Source organism: Aspergillus chevalieri, chromosome 4 (assembly GCF_016861735.1).
Source record: "Aspergillus chevalieri M1 DNA, chromosome 4, nearly complete sequence".
In the NCBI taxonomy this organism is placed as follows: domain Eukaryota; kingdom Fungi; phylum Ascomycota; class Eurotiomycetes; order Eurotiales; family Aspergillaceae; genus Aspergillus; species Aspergillus chevalieri.
The window spans coordinates 2,908,465-2,925,353 of NC_057365.1; the positions used below are offsets into that span (position 1 = coordinate 2,908,465).

Below are 16,889 nucleotides of genomic sequence, written 5' to 3' on the forward strand. Positions count from 1 at the left end.
TAACCGAAACCCAACTCCATCCAAGATCTCCAATTCATCTCTTCCTCCCTCGGACAAGAGAATCTCGTTCAAGCGGATATAAAACTCGTTTGAGGTATCCAGTCCATTTTTTTTCATCTGTCTAATCAATTGGCCCAACAGTATTGTTCCCACGACAGGCACGGCAACGCACATTCCCCATGTTCTAAGGAGCGGATACATCAAGATGGGCAAAGAAGTGGTGGATATATTGGAGCCCCGGTCTTCTTCTTGCTGTCTTTGAAGTCCCTTCTCCGTGAAAAAGGCGTTATATCCTGAGATCAGGAAACCATGACCTGTTCCAGCTGCGAAGAACATGAATATCACTCCGGGCATTGGTGTGCGTTTGTGGAGAATGATGAAGCATCCCGTACTGATGAGGGTTATTACCCATCCGATTCGGATTGTCCAGTGTGATTGGAATTTCTTTAGTATACCGGCCTGGCATACCAGAGTGATTGTTATAAGTGTTTGTCCTGTGAGGACGACGGAGACGATTCCTGCTAGGGACCGAGAGAAGTATTTCACGGAGGTCATATATAAGACGAGGTATTGCAACTGACAGAATATCTGTTCCAGGTTAGTTTCTCTATCTCCGGGCCCTGTCTAAATCTCAATCGAAGAGACCCACCAAGAAGCCATGAAGGAAACTACCGATATAGGCTATCGCCGTTGAACGCGGATCTTGCAGACCTAGCGCCCGTAACGTGAACAACGGTCGTGTTGCCCATAGCATCTCCCAGAAGACAAGGGTAATGATCATAACCCCTCCAACTGTTATTGGCATCACTGTTTCCCAGTCCTTCCAGTAATACTCCGTGCCGCCCCAACACATCCCGACAAGGAAAAGGCCAACCCCGGTTAGGGCGAGGATGCAGCCAGGCCAATCCATCCTCTTGAACTTGGAAAGACTAGCGCCTTTCTTCGACCCCAAATCCACGGCAAAGGGGCATACCAGTAGGCCCAGAGCACAGAATGCAAAGTTGAAATAAAACGCCCAGTTGAATCGAACATAATCGACAAACAGGCCACCGAGGAGCGGTCCTAGTATAGCGCCTATCACACGAACCGTGGACAGCCATCCTATGTACCGAACCCAATGCGAACCTGGCATGGTATCCATCACAATCAAGAGCGAGATCGCCATTACGCCGCCACCGCCAATTCCCTGCACTGTTCGACCAGCGAGCAGATCAGGGAAATCCATGGAGCCGCCGCAGATGCCTGTTCCGGCCGTGGCGAAGAGAAGAGCGGCTATCATGAGGGATCCGTAATTGAATATTTCGGAAAGCGTGGCGAAAATCATTTGTCCTCCGGCGTTGGCGAGGAGGTAGCCTGCGGGCAGCCATAAGATATTCTCGAGTGGTCTCGCAAAGGCGTGAGAAAGGTACTATTGCATTTTAATTTTTCTCAACTGATGAACAAAACAATTCAGGGAATCACAAACAATAAAAGCATGATCACATACAGGTACCAGAGGAATCACCACAGTCGCATCAAACGCATCCATCATAACCACAATCGACACGCAGATGAGAACAAGCCATTCCCTAACCCCGGGCCTCCACCCAGCATTCTGGCGCTTTGCCAGACGGCGACGATGGCGAGCTCCACTATCCTCATCCTCAAATCGGTCTTCAACATCCTCGCCGTGGATTGAGGGTCGAAATCGGAATCCTTCTTCGAGTGTGGGTGAGAATTCCTCGACGCTGAGATGTGTATCGCGGGTGTGGGCTTTGGATTCGCCGCTTTCTTTGTCATCGTTATAGACAGATATCTCTGGTGTGACGCCCATTTGCAGCAGTCGTTATCGTTCAGCTTCTCTATTCTATACCATAGATAACAAATGGTATGCGCTAGCTTTTCGTTTCTCGCCTTTCGTCATCCAGCCACGACCGATCGAAAGCAAATCAACCAAAAACCATTCGACAGCGAGGACGTCGTACATTTTTAAAAAGGAACAAAATGGCATGAGGAATTCCGAGCATGATAATGTGGGACATTGTACATCTCCATGTCAGGGAACCACGCAAGGGATATCGCCAGTATATAACCCCCGATTACAAGTACATACTCGCGCCGAGTTTAATTCTGGAGCACGATATGTTAGTCTCACAAGATTCAGACAGACAGGTTAATCTGTTTATGGAAAGCAACTTAACTTTCTACTCGGGCGGGTTTTTCTTCCATGCAAGGGAGGGAGTGATGAGAATCGGTATGCGGCCGTTTCGTTTATGTTTCGCTTGGAATGTCGGGATTGTTCCATGTTCGACCAACGGCGTGCGTCAGTCAATGAGCAAGTAGTATGGAAGGGAAGTGCTACGTGATATCAGATGCTGGAGGTTCAAGGCTCATGCATCGGATTTGAGCATGTCACATGTATGGGGTTATGGAATACATATATGTCCAAGTACAGTGTGGCTGTGATTTCCACCGCCATTGCTTTGCATGTTATTATGTACCCTATTTCGCAAGTGACTTGCTTGGATCCCTTTCTTGTTCTGGTATCCCGTGCACAAGTCACCAACTGTACGACCGTTTTGCCTTGGGTAACGTTGTAGTCTCGTACTACCCTCGTCTATTGGTGCGCATGTTGGTGGATTTCTCGAGACAATGGACGTTATTCTTCTCGAAAGTGGTGTATCATGGGGTATTTTCTGTCTCGTACTGGATGTTGGAGTAGTTCTTGATCAGTTTGTCACAGCCCTGCTGCTAGGCATATCCGCAAGACGTCTGCTCATTGCCTTGTTCATCTTCCTAATTGCCCAATTCACTACCGTACTTCACAAACCTCTTCACCCTCTCCCCCGGTCTATCAACAACAAACACCAATTCTCCCATCTCAGCTTTTAACAGAAAATTCACACCAATAATTCGTGCCTCTACGGGGATTCCCTCCGGCCCAACAGTCCCGGGGATTCGAAATTTCTCTTCCATCTCTACTAGCATCCGCGTCATCAGAAACGCGCTGTCTCTGTTCCATGGACCCTCCTGTAACGGTTCTGTGGATAATGCGTATAGCGCCATATCCCTGACACTGCAATGGCGACATTTGATCGCAACGAAGTACAGGGAGGACATGATACCTAGACCTAATGAGAACATTTGTTGGAGGTTCAGTTGTTGTGATGAGTGGCGATGGTAATGCCGTATCGCGACTAGAGCATGGGATAGTGCATTGTCAAAGTCCTGGACATACACATCGTATACCATCTTGCCCTTCGAGAAGTCGCATGCGAAAAGCGTGTAAAGCACCGTATACCCCAGGCACAGGACAGGCGTCGACACCGTCTCCTGAACAGAGATTGGCTCTTGTCCGACGATGCAAAGCATCAAAAGCATGCATCCACTGCGTGAGCGCGAGCTGGCATTCCTCCGTAAGAGTTCTCGGGATCGCAGAAAACTGCATAGACGCATTATACGTATCGCGATAGCGGAAGAGACCGTTTTCGTCGCGTTCGGATTCGTCTTCTGTGTTGAAAACGAGGCTGTTTTTGGCGCGGGTAGATAAGTTCATTGCCGTGTTCATTATCAATATGAATGTTTCTTTTGCTTCTTTTAGTGTGGTGAAGTCTATCCGGATTGGGATTTTGGAGATGCGCTCTTCGAAAAGGACAGCGTCTTGGGCGAAGCTGGGGCGTGATTGGAGGAAGGAGACAATTTGCGTCTCCAAGAGGGAGAAGTGTTCGATTAATGCGCGTTCGTAGCAGGGCATTACTGCTTTGGAGCGTGAGAGGTAGGGATAATCGACTGTTGTGTAGGTCTTGGTTCCTCGCCATAGTTGAAGGTCTCTTGGCCGCTTGTATAGTGTATCTGCGCGGCTGCGTAGTCTCTCCGGAAGACTTCAAAGCAAGAGAGCAGGATACAAGTTGTCAAAGCGACATCGATCGACTGCATCCCAGTTGAGCCAAGCAAGCCCCGAAGACCAGATAGCGCTTCGTTATAGTACTGCAAAGCCATATGCTGATCAGTCCCAACATACGGACCATCGATCTGCAACGCCCCCAGCGCAACCGCAACCCTCCTCACAACATCCTCCGAATGACTCATCTGCAGCACGAGTCTATGCCAGAAATACGAACTGAACCAGCCACTTAATCAGTCACGGTTTGGAACCGGAAGAAGTCGAAGTACTGGTACTCGCGCGGGGTGGTGAAGTTTCTTGATGGGAAAGATCTCAGATCAGAATGGGATGAATCTTCCTTGAGTAGTCGAAGGGTGGAATCTGGATATTCGCATTCTCAGCCTGTTCGGACGAAGCGGTTGCAGCTTGGGAGGGTTCCGTCGCATTTTACGCGGCGGGTTCTGGTTTTTTGTTATTACTGGGGTGTTATTTAGAGAGGGGAAAAGATGCTTACCTGCATCTTTGACAGCCTCATCGCGATTTCGTATGCAGTTTTCGCTTTCTTGGGTTTTTATTGTTGTCCATGGTGAGTGCGTAGATGCGGGATGTGATGGGAGCCATTACTATCAGTGTGTATTTAAGCTGATAGGAAGCTGAGGCGGGGCGTCTCGTCTCGCCAAGGTATGATCGTCTGAGATATATTGAGCTATTGCTGGTGCATTCAACCAATTAAATGGGTTTACAGAGGCGTATACCTTAGTGAATGGTGTCAGGTTGTTCAATGGGGATCACCCCTAGGGATATACAGTTATTTATCATCTCTTTTGTACAGATGCAATCATGCAGTGATATGTACATGAATATTTAATCCATTAAAGAATCTTGAAATGAACAAGCAAGCCGGACTCTCTGACCGACTAATCACTTTTATCCCGGAACGAAGAAGCCCTGGACAGTCCCGACGCATACATAGATGATCTCGTGACATTCATCGACGACTTCGAGGTTTCGCGGGTACTAACAGCATGGAAGGAGAAATCCAGCTCTCCAACTAATGCTTTCACGTCACTAGAATTCTGTCAGTACGTAGTCCATAACTCTAGCCTGTTCTGCTAGCGTAGGCAACATACCGCAACAACCGATCCACATCACCCACAATACATCTCGTCGAAATCTGCAGCACCGAAAACGCCGCATACCCCGGTTCGGCCATATGTCTGATGCTCAGAATATCCTTGTCCAGCGCCTCGAGCCTCTTCGAGAAACTGTATGGCCGGGGAGTCTTCAAGTACGGCGGTAAAGGCTGGCGGTTGGTGATACTTGCTGAGAGGAGACATAGCACGGAGGTGATCTCATGGGTTGTGATGCGCGCTTGGGTGATGAGAGCCTTGAAGTCGTGGATCCAGGCGGATTCGGACTCGTTGGTACCGAGTTTGGAGAGGGCTTCAGAGGCGTAGCCTAGTAGAGATAGGTAGTTTACGATGCTGGATGAGTTAGCAAATTGCACGGAATGTGTGGAAAATGGGCTTAGAGCGTACTTCTCTATGCAATTGATGATGGAGTCATATCGTTTCTTGGGGAATTTACCACCGACTGGGACCTCCCATCGCAGGAACCCAGAGTATGTCCGCAGGCCGTTCAACATCAGCATCTGTTTCGAGAAGACCTGATTCCGCGCCTTCTCGAGTCTACGTCCAGAAGACGTCTTCAGCGCCATATCGCCCTCATCGCCCCGAATCCGCGCGGAGACAGTCTCGTGGTTAAGCGAGTAGTAATTTGCCAGTAGATACAGCGAAGCACCAAGACTCTGGCGAAGCACAGAATGCTCCGACATGGGATACGGAAAGAAAGTCCAGATAAATGAGACACCAATACCACCTGCGACGGTTGCCAATCGATAAGGCGCAAGGAGGTAGATTGGGTAGTATGTCTGTCCGTTGGATGTAGCGATTTGTTCCCCGACCTTGCGGACTTGGAGCTCGTAGCCGATGATCATGGATGCGGTAATGATGGTGATAATACCGATGATACGGAACCGGAACATTTTGATGGGAACGTAGAAGGCGCAGGAGACGAAGATAAAGAAAAATACCAAGGTGCCTGCTGTGTGCTCGTCGGGGATGTACCAAGACAAGAAACAGACAATCATGGCGAGTACAGTGCCGAGAATTCGTAGCACGAAACCAAAGATACTCTGGCCCGAGGTAGGCGACATACTGAGGTTAACCATGATAATAGCCCAGAACAAGCGTTGCCGTACGAAGAACTCCTGCGTGTCATACAGATATGCAATAACAGCAATGGTCATCGTCGCGCACGCTACTCGGAAACCATAGGCGCATTCAGTCGAGCGTAACATCCAGGAGAACATGCGGACTTTGTCGCCGACTTTTTCGAAAGCGGTTTGTGGTGGGAGATGCTCGGGGTCTTTTCGGTACTTGTACGCTTCTCCAAGTTGTAGGATATTGCCTTGCGTGTTGATGTCGCCGATGTTATCATCTTCGTGAGTGTCGCCTACATGGAAGATACTTGCTAGCCACTTGACCATTCGTTTCCCCCCTGGGACAATGAGGCGTGTCCTGGACAGTTTCCCGCTGTCGCGTTTTTCATCGGCGAATTGGACGAACTCCAGGACTGTTTGTCCTGATGCGAATAGCAATTGTTCCATCTACATTGGTCAGTATCATCTCCTGAAAGTGGTCAGGTCATGGTACGTACGAAAAGAAACAGATAGAGTTGTCGGCGATTTCTGTCTCTACTGAATCCCGTAACGTCTGCAGGAAGGTCATTGATATCCTCCATAGCCGAGGGATGATCGAAGAAGTCATCGGGTAATTTCAAGCCTTTTTCTTCAGCCCAAGTCTGCAACGCAATCTTCTTGGCCACCCGAAATTCACTCAACTTGCGCTGGAAATGCTCAGCGAAACCCTTGTCACCCGGTTCAACTTTCCCAGCATCCGCCTCGATATCACCTCCATCTTTATTATCAGACATGTCAGAATTTGCAGGACTGGGGGCAGCCTTCTTCTTCGGTGGCTTAGTCAACCTCAAGGTGTAGGACACGTGCTGTAATCCCTCGTCAATGGTCTCGATCATAGAAGCAAACGGATCATGAACAGCCCTCATGATATCATTCCATTCTCGCACGACCCGTTGGCGGATCGCATCAGTCGGGAGATCATTTGCGTTCGGATCAATTGGTTCATTCCACTTGTTGTACTCCGAAAGACGCTGGAAGATATCCACGACAAACCCAATTCCGACAACAGGAATCATAACCTTGCGAAGCTGTCGGAAAGTCATCTGCAGGTCATCAGGGCCTAGCTCTCCCCACGCGAATTCTCGTTTGGCGAACGTCAAATCACCATGGAGCTTTCCGTGAAGCTCGGTGATTTTCTGGACTGCGGCATGAATGGCTTGTGCCTCGGAGCTGTAGACTTTGCCCTTTTTGCCCATTTTCTCGACGGTTTCATCGAATGTTTCTGTGCGGCCGAACATGTCGTCGCGTTCTAGTGTCACGAAGTAATTTGAATGCGCCTTGAGAGCTGCGCGCAAGCCTCCTATGTATCCTGCCATCTCCTTGAAGACCACTGTTCTGGTAGACAAGGGGAAGATAAAAAGAGAAACACCCGTGGTAAGAGCCAAACCCGTCATACACGCCTTCAGGAGTCTCGTAGCAAAACCAATTGCTGTAGCCATACTCGTAAACTGCGGTGCATAGGTACTGGTGACCACAGCAATGATCGAATAGATGATGACCGGAAACTGAAACTGCGGAAACTTAGCGCGAAGCGAATGTACCATGAAGGTCTGGAAGAAAAGCCACACGCCGCTAACGGCGGATGCAGACGAATTATAAGCTCCAAGCGCGGTCCGATAGCCTGTCGTTGCATGCTGCCGTGAGTGTATACAGCAGTACATCATGAGCAGGGCAATTGAAATTGCTACGCAGACTGCTAGCACGTCAAGGACCATCATTTGAATGAACTTGGCTCTGGGCATGATGGCGAATCCAAGGACGGAGATGATAGCCACCATGTAGCCGAGCGTGGTGAATTCCGAAGATACCGAGTCCGCTTGGTACCTGACTGTGTTAGCTGATCTCCAGACTCTCATTTAAGGATGCGCTTCTTACATAGCAAGAGCAATTGTGGGCGGAATAGCGCCTCTGATGCATATGTTAGCACCGGCCATATCGAGGCAATCAGACAGACTTACTTCATCATCTGCAGAACCGTCGGGATATCCAATTCCAATCTTTGCCATCCTCGCTTCACCTTAGCCGCGAAAATCTTCGGGTAATTCTTTCTAGGCTCAGGCACGTCCTCCATATCAACAGGCGGATTTGGCGTGTTGAACTGGATCGGAGGATCCGTATCGCTGAACGAGCTGGACCGTGAAACCATTTTGAGCAATCCAGTCGCGAAGCGTCTCCAAATATGTAGGTACTATTGTTATCTGTTTGTTTGGCGTGTCAACATCCTTTGCCTCTGTTTCACGTGACCCCAATAGCGATGATGTTATTGCGCCAGGCAACCAGCCCCCAGACTGTTATATCGAACACGCTTCTTCTCTCCCGCGATCAGAGACCAGTCAATTTGTCGCGGTTATTCAGCGACCCAGTAGAGCAAGATTGACAAAAAAACAACCGGTGAAAGAGGGGAAAACCGCGACGGCGCAAAAACTTGACGTGAAAACGGCGCTCCCAAGCGGAGGGACGATCCGTGGGACCTGCTACTGTTCAATGAACGCGAACGAATCCTATTATTTCAACACCCCTCCGTATGCAATCGCTATTGCCAGGGGAAAATCCGCGATATAAGAACCCTTTTATTATTCGAGAAATCGGTGTGAGTCAAAAAAAAGAACTGCCTGGGGTCGCAGAGACAACATTACGAGACGCGAACGGCAGTCGGTTCTCGGCCCAGCAAACCGACACTGACCCACCCCCAAAGTTGGAAATTGGAGGTTATTCCAACATGAGGCGTCGGTTGGAATCTACAAAGGGTCAGAGGGGCTCGATATAACTGTTGACGGGGTTTTGTGAGGGCTGCCTACACATCGCACATTATGCGCTACGTGGAAGTTGAGATATCTTCAGCAAACGGGTGCAGAATGGAATGGCAATAATTTGAGTCACTATCCGACACCATTGACTTGGCGATACTTCGTCTTGTCAGTTGACTTCCTCTCCATAGTCTCAGCCTTCTTTCGTTCGGCTACAATATTGAGCACACCCGAGGCATCTCTCGGGACCCTGAGCTACACAACAGATCTCATGGCAGATACTACTACTGTGTTCACTGAGAAGCAGCCTTGGTATCGGATGAGAGATTGGTGTTCTCACACCAATCTCAATGTTTCTTAACTTGTAGATTAATAGCCAAGACCTTTACATAACAAGTCCTCGATGGTCTAGTGGTCATGATTTCCGCTTGTCAGCTTAACAACTGCAAGCGCGGGAGACCTGGGTTCGATTCCCAGTCGGGGAGTTCTTTTTTGCCTTTCTTTTTCACTTCTCTCTTTTTTTTTTTTTTCTGTCTATCCTTCCTGGTTACATTCGTTATTCTTAATTTACGGTGCTAATATTCAGGCCACTCCGGATCTACCTGTCTTCGCCAGGCATGCAGTCCACCCTGTATATCACCAATGAACCTCTGGCCTCCACGGTCCAAACCCAGTTCCTTGAGCCTCTTCACAGCAACCTGCGAGTCATTCCCAAGACGGCACACAACATATACGGGGTCAGTGGAGTCTGGAGAAGCGATGTCTCTTGGAAGCCACGAGGGCAATGGAGCAGGGATACCATCCTCCGCAGCCGGAGTCGGGCGGGATGAAAGGATGCTTGAGATCGGGATGTTGATGCTGTTGTCGATGTTGCAAATGTCGAACTGGACTTTTTCTCTAACGTCTATCATTGTGTGCTTGCCGTCTACGGCAGGAGTAGTTCCTGCCGCGAATGTATCGGGATGCCTTGCTCGGTATTCCTGCGGTGAAATGCGTTCTTCTGGTGAGAGCAGTGTCTCGGGGGTTGCTGTTCCGCAGAAGAATTCGTAGTCGGTTGACCCCGACTTCAAAGTATCCAACGACACTTTAGCTTCAGCAGAGCACACCGCGCAGTTCGCCCGACGGGAGCGAAGCTTGATGGACCGGAACTGAGGCGACGAGTACGCAGAGAAAATAAGAAGTGATGGGGGATTACGAGGTGTGCTGTCACTTGCAGTGATAACCTTGATCGCCTCCAACGCCTGCAGAAGACCCATCGTCCCCACCACAGGTCCAAGGATTCCACCATCTGCACAACTGACAACACTATTCGCGGGTGGTGGTTTCGGGAAGACGCATCGGTAGCATGGTCCTCCAGTCGCATCTCCGGCTGGTCGAGGAGGGTTGTTCAGGACCATGAGCTGGCCTTCGGTTCGCAATGCGGAGGCAGAGACCAACGGTTTCCCAAGCAGTACTGCAGTATCCGAGATCAAGTAACGGGTCGCGGGGTTATCCGTACAATCGAGGATCAGGTCGTAGTCTTTGAAGATCTCCGGTGCGTCTTGGGGTGTAAGGTGTGCTCTGTAGGGAATGTATGTAGAGTGATGGTTCAATCTAGCAGCGCATGGCGATCAGCATCCGCCATCCCAAAAGCCAGTGCAGCCAGTAAGACTCACTCTTGAAGGTACTCAATCGCACTATCCACCTTAAACTTTCCAACGGTTCTCCTCCGGTGTAGTACCTGGCGGTGAAGGTTCGAGAACTCGACCGTATCCCCATCGACCAGACCCAATGTGCCCACTCCCGCACCGGCTAGATACTGCGCAGCCGGACATCCCAATCCACCCGCGCCAACAATCAACATCCTCGAGGACCGAAGCTTCAACTGACCTGCAGCAGAGAGGGGAGATGTTAGAAAGCGCACGCGACTTGAACCTTTTTGTCTTGACTCACCTTGAAGACCAAGCTGCGGTACAATCATCTGTCTTCCATAGCGCCGATACTCCTCGGCCAGAAGTGGCCAGGTCCTTGTTTCACGATTCTTGTTCTCTTCTTCTGTCTTGGTATCCTCCTGCTTCCTGATGTCTATGGCGGCCTTTTCTGCGCTTTCGAGCTCGCGTCGCAACCCCGCTAACTTGGTTTCTGTGGCGGAGATTTGAGCGCGCAACGATGCGCATGTGCGTTCGAGGTTCTCCATCTTTTGTAAAGATGTTTGTTATCGGGGTAGCGTCATGGGTATAGCGATTTTGTCAATTGAGAGTGGAAAATGAGAGCCGATGGCGGGGAACGGCCTTATCGATTAGGAAACCAGGCCGCGCTAAACTCTTTTCGCCACGCAGCTATTCTTCGATGACTGCCAACTCCTCTCACTACATTGTCTGGTGCTCAATCTCATATATCCAATCATTACCAGTGATCTTAACAAATGCAATTCAGAATGCAAGCCATATCTATGTACAAAACAACTCCTTGGGCAATGGACCAGCATGTCCTAGGAACAGAATCATGACCAGATACTGGGACTATAAGACATCCCTCAACTCCGTCTTCGGCTCAATGATGCGTCGCAACTGATCCCTCTTCAATGTCCGCTGTTCAAAAGCATACGCCATCCCGATCAGCTGTTCCTCGCTCCATCTCGCTCCAAGGAAACTAATTCCGAAAGGAATCCCAGGAGCACTGTACACGACTCCACGATCCTTTATTTCAGGCGTTCCCTCTGGGAACACGCCAAGCGGAACTGTGATGACTGGCGAGCCAACCATGGCTGGAATTGCAGGAGCGACAGCAGTGGGCAGTATGACAGCATCTAGGTTTTGCCGCGTGAGAGCACCTAGGATACCTCCATCACCACCGATCTTGAGGGCTTGCTGGTACAACGACCAGAATTGCGGAGATGTATTGTTGAGTCCTACTGACACGGCCATGTCCCATGATTCCGTGTTGCGGTCTGGGAAATCTTCCAGGGGTTCGTGTTGTGTAAAATTTCGGATGTCGTTCAGGGAGTAAAGTTTGTTTGGGTTGATTTTCAGGCCGGAAAGGTAGTTTGCGATATTGCTGATGAAATCTAGAGCCATCATTTCGATGTAAGTATTCGAATTGACGGATTCTTCATAAGCCGTGAAGTTGGCATCGTCAACAATAGTCGCTCCTGCAGCCTCTATTTCCGAAATGGCGGCTTCAAAGGCGGGTACAACAAAAGTATCATTCCCACCATTATGGTTAATAACGTTGCGAGGGATCCCGATTCGCTTTCCTTGTAAACCCGAGGATTTGCACGCCGCGACATAGTCCGGAAAACCGGCGGAAAATGGCGAGGCCAATGTATAGTTATCTTTAGGATCCTGTCCAGCAATAGCCTGCAAGACCATCGCCGCGTCTTTAACCGTTCTGGCCATGGGTCCGATGGTATCCTGGCGTTCGCTGATTGGAATGGCCATATGCCGTGAGGTCAGTCCGGTTGTTGGTTTGATCCCGACAATGTTGCTCTTTTCGCTGGGCCAGAGGATACTTCCATATGTCTTTCAGCAGAGCAAAAGTCAGCACATATAGCTATGGGTATGGATTACTACTTACCTCCGTCCCAAGCGCTGCCAGAGCGAGCCCCAAATCAGCAGAAACGGCACTGCCACTAGAACTTCCGCTGGGGGTCTGATCCTGAATGTAGGCAGCATATGTCTGACCTCCTCTCGCATTCCAACCATCCGATGAATCCGAGGATCTGAAGTTCGCCCATTCCGAGAGACTCGTTTTGCCGAGGATGATAGCCCCGCTTTCTCTGAGTTTGGCCACGACGGTTGAATCTTCGGGTACTTTTGCGCCAACGAGTGCGTACGAGCCGGCTGGACAACATGTCGGTTAGCACAACTGATTGATATGGGGCTGGATACTTACCAGCCGTTTCCATTTTGTCGTTTGTGCCTATCAGATCTTTGACCAGAATGGGAAGGCCGTGGAGAGGTCTACAGTGGTCCTCAATTAGCAGCTTATTCCGCATCACAGAGGGAAATAAATACATACCCTCGAGTACTCCCCCTCTTTCTCTCCTCGTCGAGACTCTGGGCAATTTGCATTGCATCTGGATTGATCTCCAACACCATGTGCAGAGTCGAGTTAACCTCGTGGATTCTTTTCACGTATGCCTATACCTCAATTAGCCATGTCGCGCTGCCGGGGGGGATGTCCTGTCCGAAAGCATACCTTGACCAAATCAGCGCTCGTGAAGCATCCTTTACTCAAGCCATCCTGGAGTTGATCTGACGTCGCATTAATCAGAGACGGGTATGTGCAGTCACCAGCTGGAGCCTTCACGCAAGCCGGGTATCCTAAAACGCCTGCGCTGGTATACAAAAGAGTCACCAGGCACGATAACTGCCGACAAAATATCATGGTGAGCCTCACTCTCAGTCAAATAAAAAAAGCACAGAAACGCAGACAAAATCCCAAGCCGTCGCCCGGCGACAACCGGGCCTTTTAAAATTATGTACGACCGGATTACATGCCCCTCGCGTTTCTATTTCCAGTCACTTCCGAAGTGCCAGAATCTCAAATCTAAAACTTGATAAAATACAATCCATCGAATTAGTGCATACTCCCCCTCTTCCGCCACAGCAGCTGCAGCAAATGCACTCCTCTATCCTTGTTTATTGGCCCGATAACTCACTGTACCATGCATACTGTTTGTCTCCACCGAGACAATTCACCAAGGAAAAAAAAAAAAAGAAAGTATCAAATCAGCAAACCGGACCTGTATCCATGTGACCCACGCGAGTGCGGCAACCATGCTACAATTTGATCTCAATAGAGCCCTCAACTCTATCTCTCAATAAACTCAATAAACTCCGCCAATGTCTCGAGTGAATAACGTCCAGAAACAAGGTTTTTAGTACCTGTTTTAGCGGGCCCATAACGGACAAAGGTGCAAGGGATTTCCTCCAAGACCTCGGGAATTTTCCAAAGATCGAGCAGGGATTTTTTGCTTTCTTCTCTAGTCGTGCTAGTCATGCGAGTTCATGTCACCGCATCCTGTTCGCTGTGGCTGTACAAGTACGGTTTTTCTGACCATGTTTTCTTTGCCATTTTATTTTTCTGGCCATGCGCTGCGGCTTGTTTTTCTAGACTTTGCGCTTATGCATAGCGCTCTTTCGACCTTTGTGGACTTCCTATTCGAGATATACACTTCTTGCTCTTTGAGGTTAGAGAGGAATATTCACCACGTGGTCATGGATGCGCTAAAAACGCCATACATAGAGTACGTCAACTAACCCATGTCAATCGCCTTCGGTTACTGACTTCGGCGATACGAGATTGGGCCACTACGCCGGATGAACCAGGGCTATACCTTAGCGCGCAGGATACCATGTGATATGCCGAAATGAAAGTGTACACTTGTATTCGACATGGTCTGTCACACCGGGAAACGGCTTTATACCAAATCATCAGCCGATGATCCGAGAGACATACTGTGTAACCATCCCGGGAACAGTTCGGAAGCAGAATGTCCACAATACCCGCATCAGATGCTCTGGTCTACGTATAGCAAGAAGAAAGTCGGTAGTGGATGCATCTTTTGAAGTAAATCAATTCATTGTAAGAGATGTATCAACAGGCACATCTCAGCCCTAGAAAATAAGCAAGCAGGTTGGTCTAAACAAGTTTGAAGCAAAAGGAAATGACGAAACAGATTCCGACCATTCAAATCACCACACATCAAACAGACTTAACTGCCGAATTGAAAGGAAATTACCCGGCCTGGAACACCTTGAAGCCCTTAAACTCCCAGTACGCGTCGATGAAATATTCCGGGTTGTTCCTTACAAAATCCGAACAATTCCCCGGACACTGGTACTGGTCAGTATAGAGCTTCGGATCAGCACCTTGTTGACCACAAAGGCAATATTGATGACGATGCTCATGTTGTTGAAATGTGACAGAATGTCACACTTTGTGTTCGGGAAATCAGCCAACGGAAGTCCCCACGTCGATGGATCCGGGTTAGTCGAGATATCTGGTGGGATCTGGCTGCGGCGGAAGAACCAGATCCTAATACCAGCCTCCCGCAGTTCCAGGGCATAAACACCTCCTCCCATATGATTCATCCGCTCCCCATCAGACTCTGGGTAGCCTTGGACATCGCATCCATCCCTGTCGCCATCACCGCAATTCCACTTGCCTTTCTTCCCGGTTTGTTTCCGTTCGACGTCCTCCACGCGACAGCCTTCCCAGGTGTGCAGAGTCACGATATTCCCATCCAGAGCCAGGTTGTCCGTCTCCACGATATCAATCTCACCATGCCAGGGATGGTCGGGACCTAGCAGCCAAACCGCGGGCCATGTCCCACAACCGACTGGTGTGTGGGTGATATCAATGATAAATAGACCATGGTCGTATTGCGCCTTTGACTCGATGCGGACAGACCGACGGCCACGCTCAGTGGCTGGGTTAACAGTGTCTACCTTGAGAACGGCCGAGTTGTCGGTGGTATATGTCAGATTTAGGTCCTGGGCCGTTGCGCGGTCGACGTAGTCAACCGTCCCCCTCGTAGGATCGTCTTCGCTGAAATAATAAAAGTGGCCAAAGAAGTCGGGGCCCATGTAATCATTTGTTAGCCGGTACTGCAGCGGACTGTAGTCCGGATATCGATCGCTCGTGTTCCTCGAGCCCACGACTCCACCCACGACGGTACCCAAGATTACTCCCGCGACGAGGAGTCCTGTCATAATGATCATCCACTTGGTCTTTCGGGACAGACCACACGGGTTATACCACGGAGACACTTTTGCTGTCCCGGTAATAGTAGTAGTGATAGGAGGAGCACGACGGAGAGGAGGTGGTGAGGGGTCTGCGTCAGTCGAATATTCGGTCTGTATGCGGTGCAGGCCCTCGATAGAGACGAAGTAATGTTTGTTTTGCATCTTGGCTGTTAGAGTAATGTTAGTTTAATGGTGACGATCAGAGACGTGGGTTATAGCTAGAAACTAATTCGAGAGAGAGTTTTTTTCGGAAGAGTTGCTTCTTGGGGATCGAGTGGTTTTCATATTCTCTACGGTAGGTATAATATGTATATGTCGGACAAGGAGACCAAGTTCTGTCTGGATATCTGCTCTTTTCGGTCACTCGTTCTGTTGTATAGATTTTTTTGCCTAGTACAGTGATGGTAAGTCTGATATCACCGCAAGCAAACGCATACTGGTGCCTCATGAAACTGTTGAAAATATACTGTTCCGAAATGAGAAAAGAAAGGGAAGCTGACCCGGGTCCCAGGTATCATCCTATCCGGACTTCGCAAGGCAAGTCATCTATGACTTGCGTCTTAATATTTCAGCCTGGCTGGTAGCAGAGTCAGGGCTCTTCTAGCCAGAATGCCTTGCAAGTTACTAGCCTCGAGAGCCTAAGTATTGCTACAATGCTGATCGCCTTTCTAGTACTATCATAATTAATCCTCAAAGATAGAGGAATACAAGGCACGATAATATATTTCTGGGTTATTTGCACAATAGCCATGCAAAATATAACCAATTATAGTTACCCCTGATAATCTTAACCAGAATCCGTATCAAAGATGGCTATGCACCTTGTTCCAACTACTCAGCCCTGTCAGTCCACATAGACATGAATACGAGGCCAGTTGTGTCCTCCGTATAGACACCGCATTTCCGGATGCACGCCCAAAACATCCGGCGAAGTTGACACCAGATTGCGATGCATGTTCATATTTATTCATTGGGGCCAAAATATTCATATACATCCGAGTATCATCCGGTCCAATTGAATCCAGTTCTGTTTGTTATGAATCCTTCAAATCCTTCGTTTTTGGCGTGAAACTCGCTGATCCCGCCTCATCGCCTCCACGCTATCTATTAGCCTTATTTCGCTCATCCCCGTTGATTTTTATTTATGCTTTTTAATTTCTTTCGGTATTTTCGTAGTTTATCCGGTCTTCAGCTTGTCAACGATCTGGAGCTGTCTGGCCGGGTTGCAGCTGTATTATTGTAAGACTGAGAACCCCCTTAAACTGCATACAGCTGACTGACACCTGACA

At 49.1% G+C, this 16,889-nt stretch overlaps 6 protein-coding genes across 6 annotated transcripts; all 6 read right to left on the bottom strand.

The window, feature by feature from the left end:
- Positions 1 to 631: 631 nt before the first annotated feature.
- ACHE_41046A (MFS transporter) lies at positions 632 to 1,813 on the bottom strand (the record flags this gene model as incomplete). Its single annotated transcript, XM_043279313.1, has 2 exons — positions 632 to 1,408; positions 1,487 to 1,813. The coding sequence occupies 2 exons, from the start codon at positions 1,811 to 1,813 to the stop codon at positions 632 to 634; spliced, it is 1,104 nt and encodes a 367-aa protein (XP_043137004.1).
- A 1,386-nt stretch (positions 1,814 to 3,199) lies between these two features.
- ACHE_41047A (uncharacterized protein) lies at positions 3,200 to 3,733 on the bottom strand (the record flags this gene model as incomplete). Its single annotated transcript, XM_043279314.1, has 1 exon — positions 3,200 to 3,733. The coding sequence occupies one exon, from the start codon at positions 3,731 to 3,733 to the stop codon at positions 3,200 to 3,202; it is 534 nt and encodes a 177-aa protein (XP_043137005.1).
- A 1,046-nt stretch (positions 3,734 to 4,779) lies between these two features.
- On the bottom strand, positions 4,780 to 8,268 carry ACHE_41048A (uncharacterized protein; the record flags this gene model as incomplete). The annotated part of the gene is made up of 6 exons (XM_043279315.1): positions 4,780 to 4,930; positions 4,993 to 5,346; positions 5,401 to 6,530; positions 6,581 to 7,946; positions 7,998 to 8,030; positions 8,081 to 8,268. 6 exons carry the CDS (start codon positions 8,266 to 8,268, stop codon positions 4,780 to 4,782), a joined length of 3,222 nt encoding a protein of 1,073 aa, XP_043137006.1.
- Positions 8,269 to 9,444: 1,176 nt separating this feature from the next.
- On the bottom strand, positions 9,445 to 11,045 carry UBA4 (urmylation protein; the record flags this gene model as incomplete). Its single annotated transcript, XM_043279316.1, has 3 exons — positions 9,445 to 10,462; positions 10,525 to 10,738; positions 10,802 to 11,045. The coding sequence occupies 3 exons, from the start codon at positions 11,043 to 11,045 to the stop codon at positions 9,445 to 9,447; spliced, it is 1,476 nt and encodes a 491-aa protein (XP_043137007.1).
- A 325-nt stretch (positions 11,046 to 11,370) lies between these two features.
- Positions 11,371 to 13,237, bottom strand: ACHE_41050A (putative amidase; the record flags this gene model as incomplete). The annotated part of the gene is made up of 5 exons (XM_043279317.1): positions 11,371 to 12,369; positions 12,425 to 12,690; positions 12,743 to 12,810; positions 12,869 to 12,990; positions 13,049 to 13,237. The coding sequence occupies 5 exons, from the start codon at positions 13,235 to 13,237 to the stop codon at positions 11,371 to 11,373; spliced, it is 1,644 nt and encodes a 547-aa protein (XP_043137008.1).
- Positions 13,238 to 14,661: 1,424 nt separating this feature from the next.
- ACHE_41051A (uncharacterized protein) lies at positions 14,662 to 15,762 on the bottom strand (the record flags this gene model as incomplete). Its single annotated transcript, XM_043279318.1, has 1 exon — positions 14,662 to 15,762. The coding sequence occupies one exon, from the start codon at positions 15,760 to 15,762 to the stop codon at positions 14,662 to 14,664; it is 1,101 nt and encodes a 366-aa protein (XP_043137009.1).
- Between the last annotated feature and the right edge of the window lie 1,127 nt (positions 15,763 to 16,889).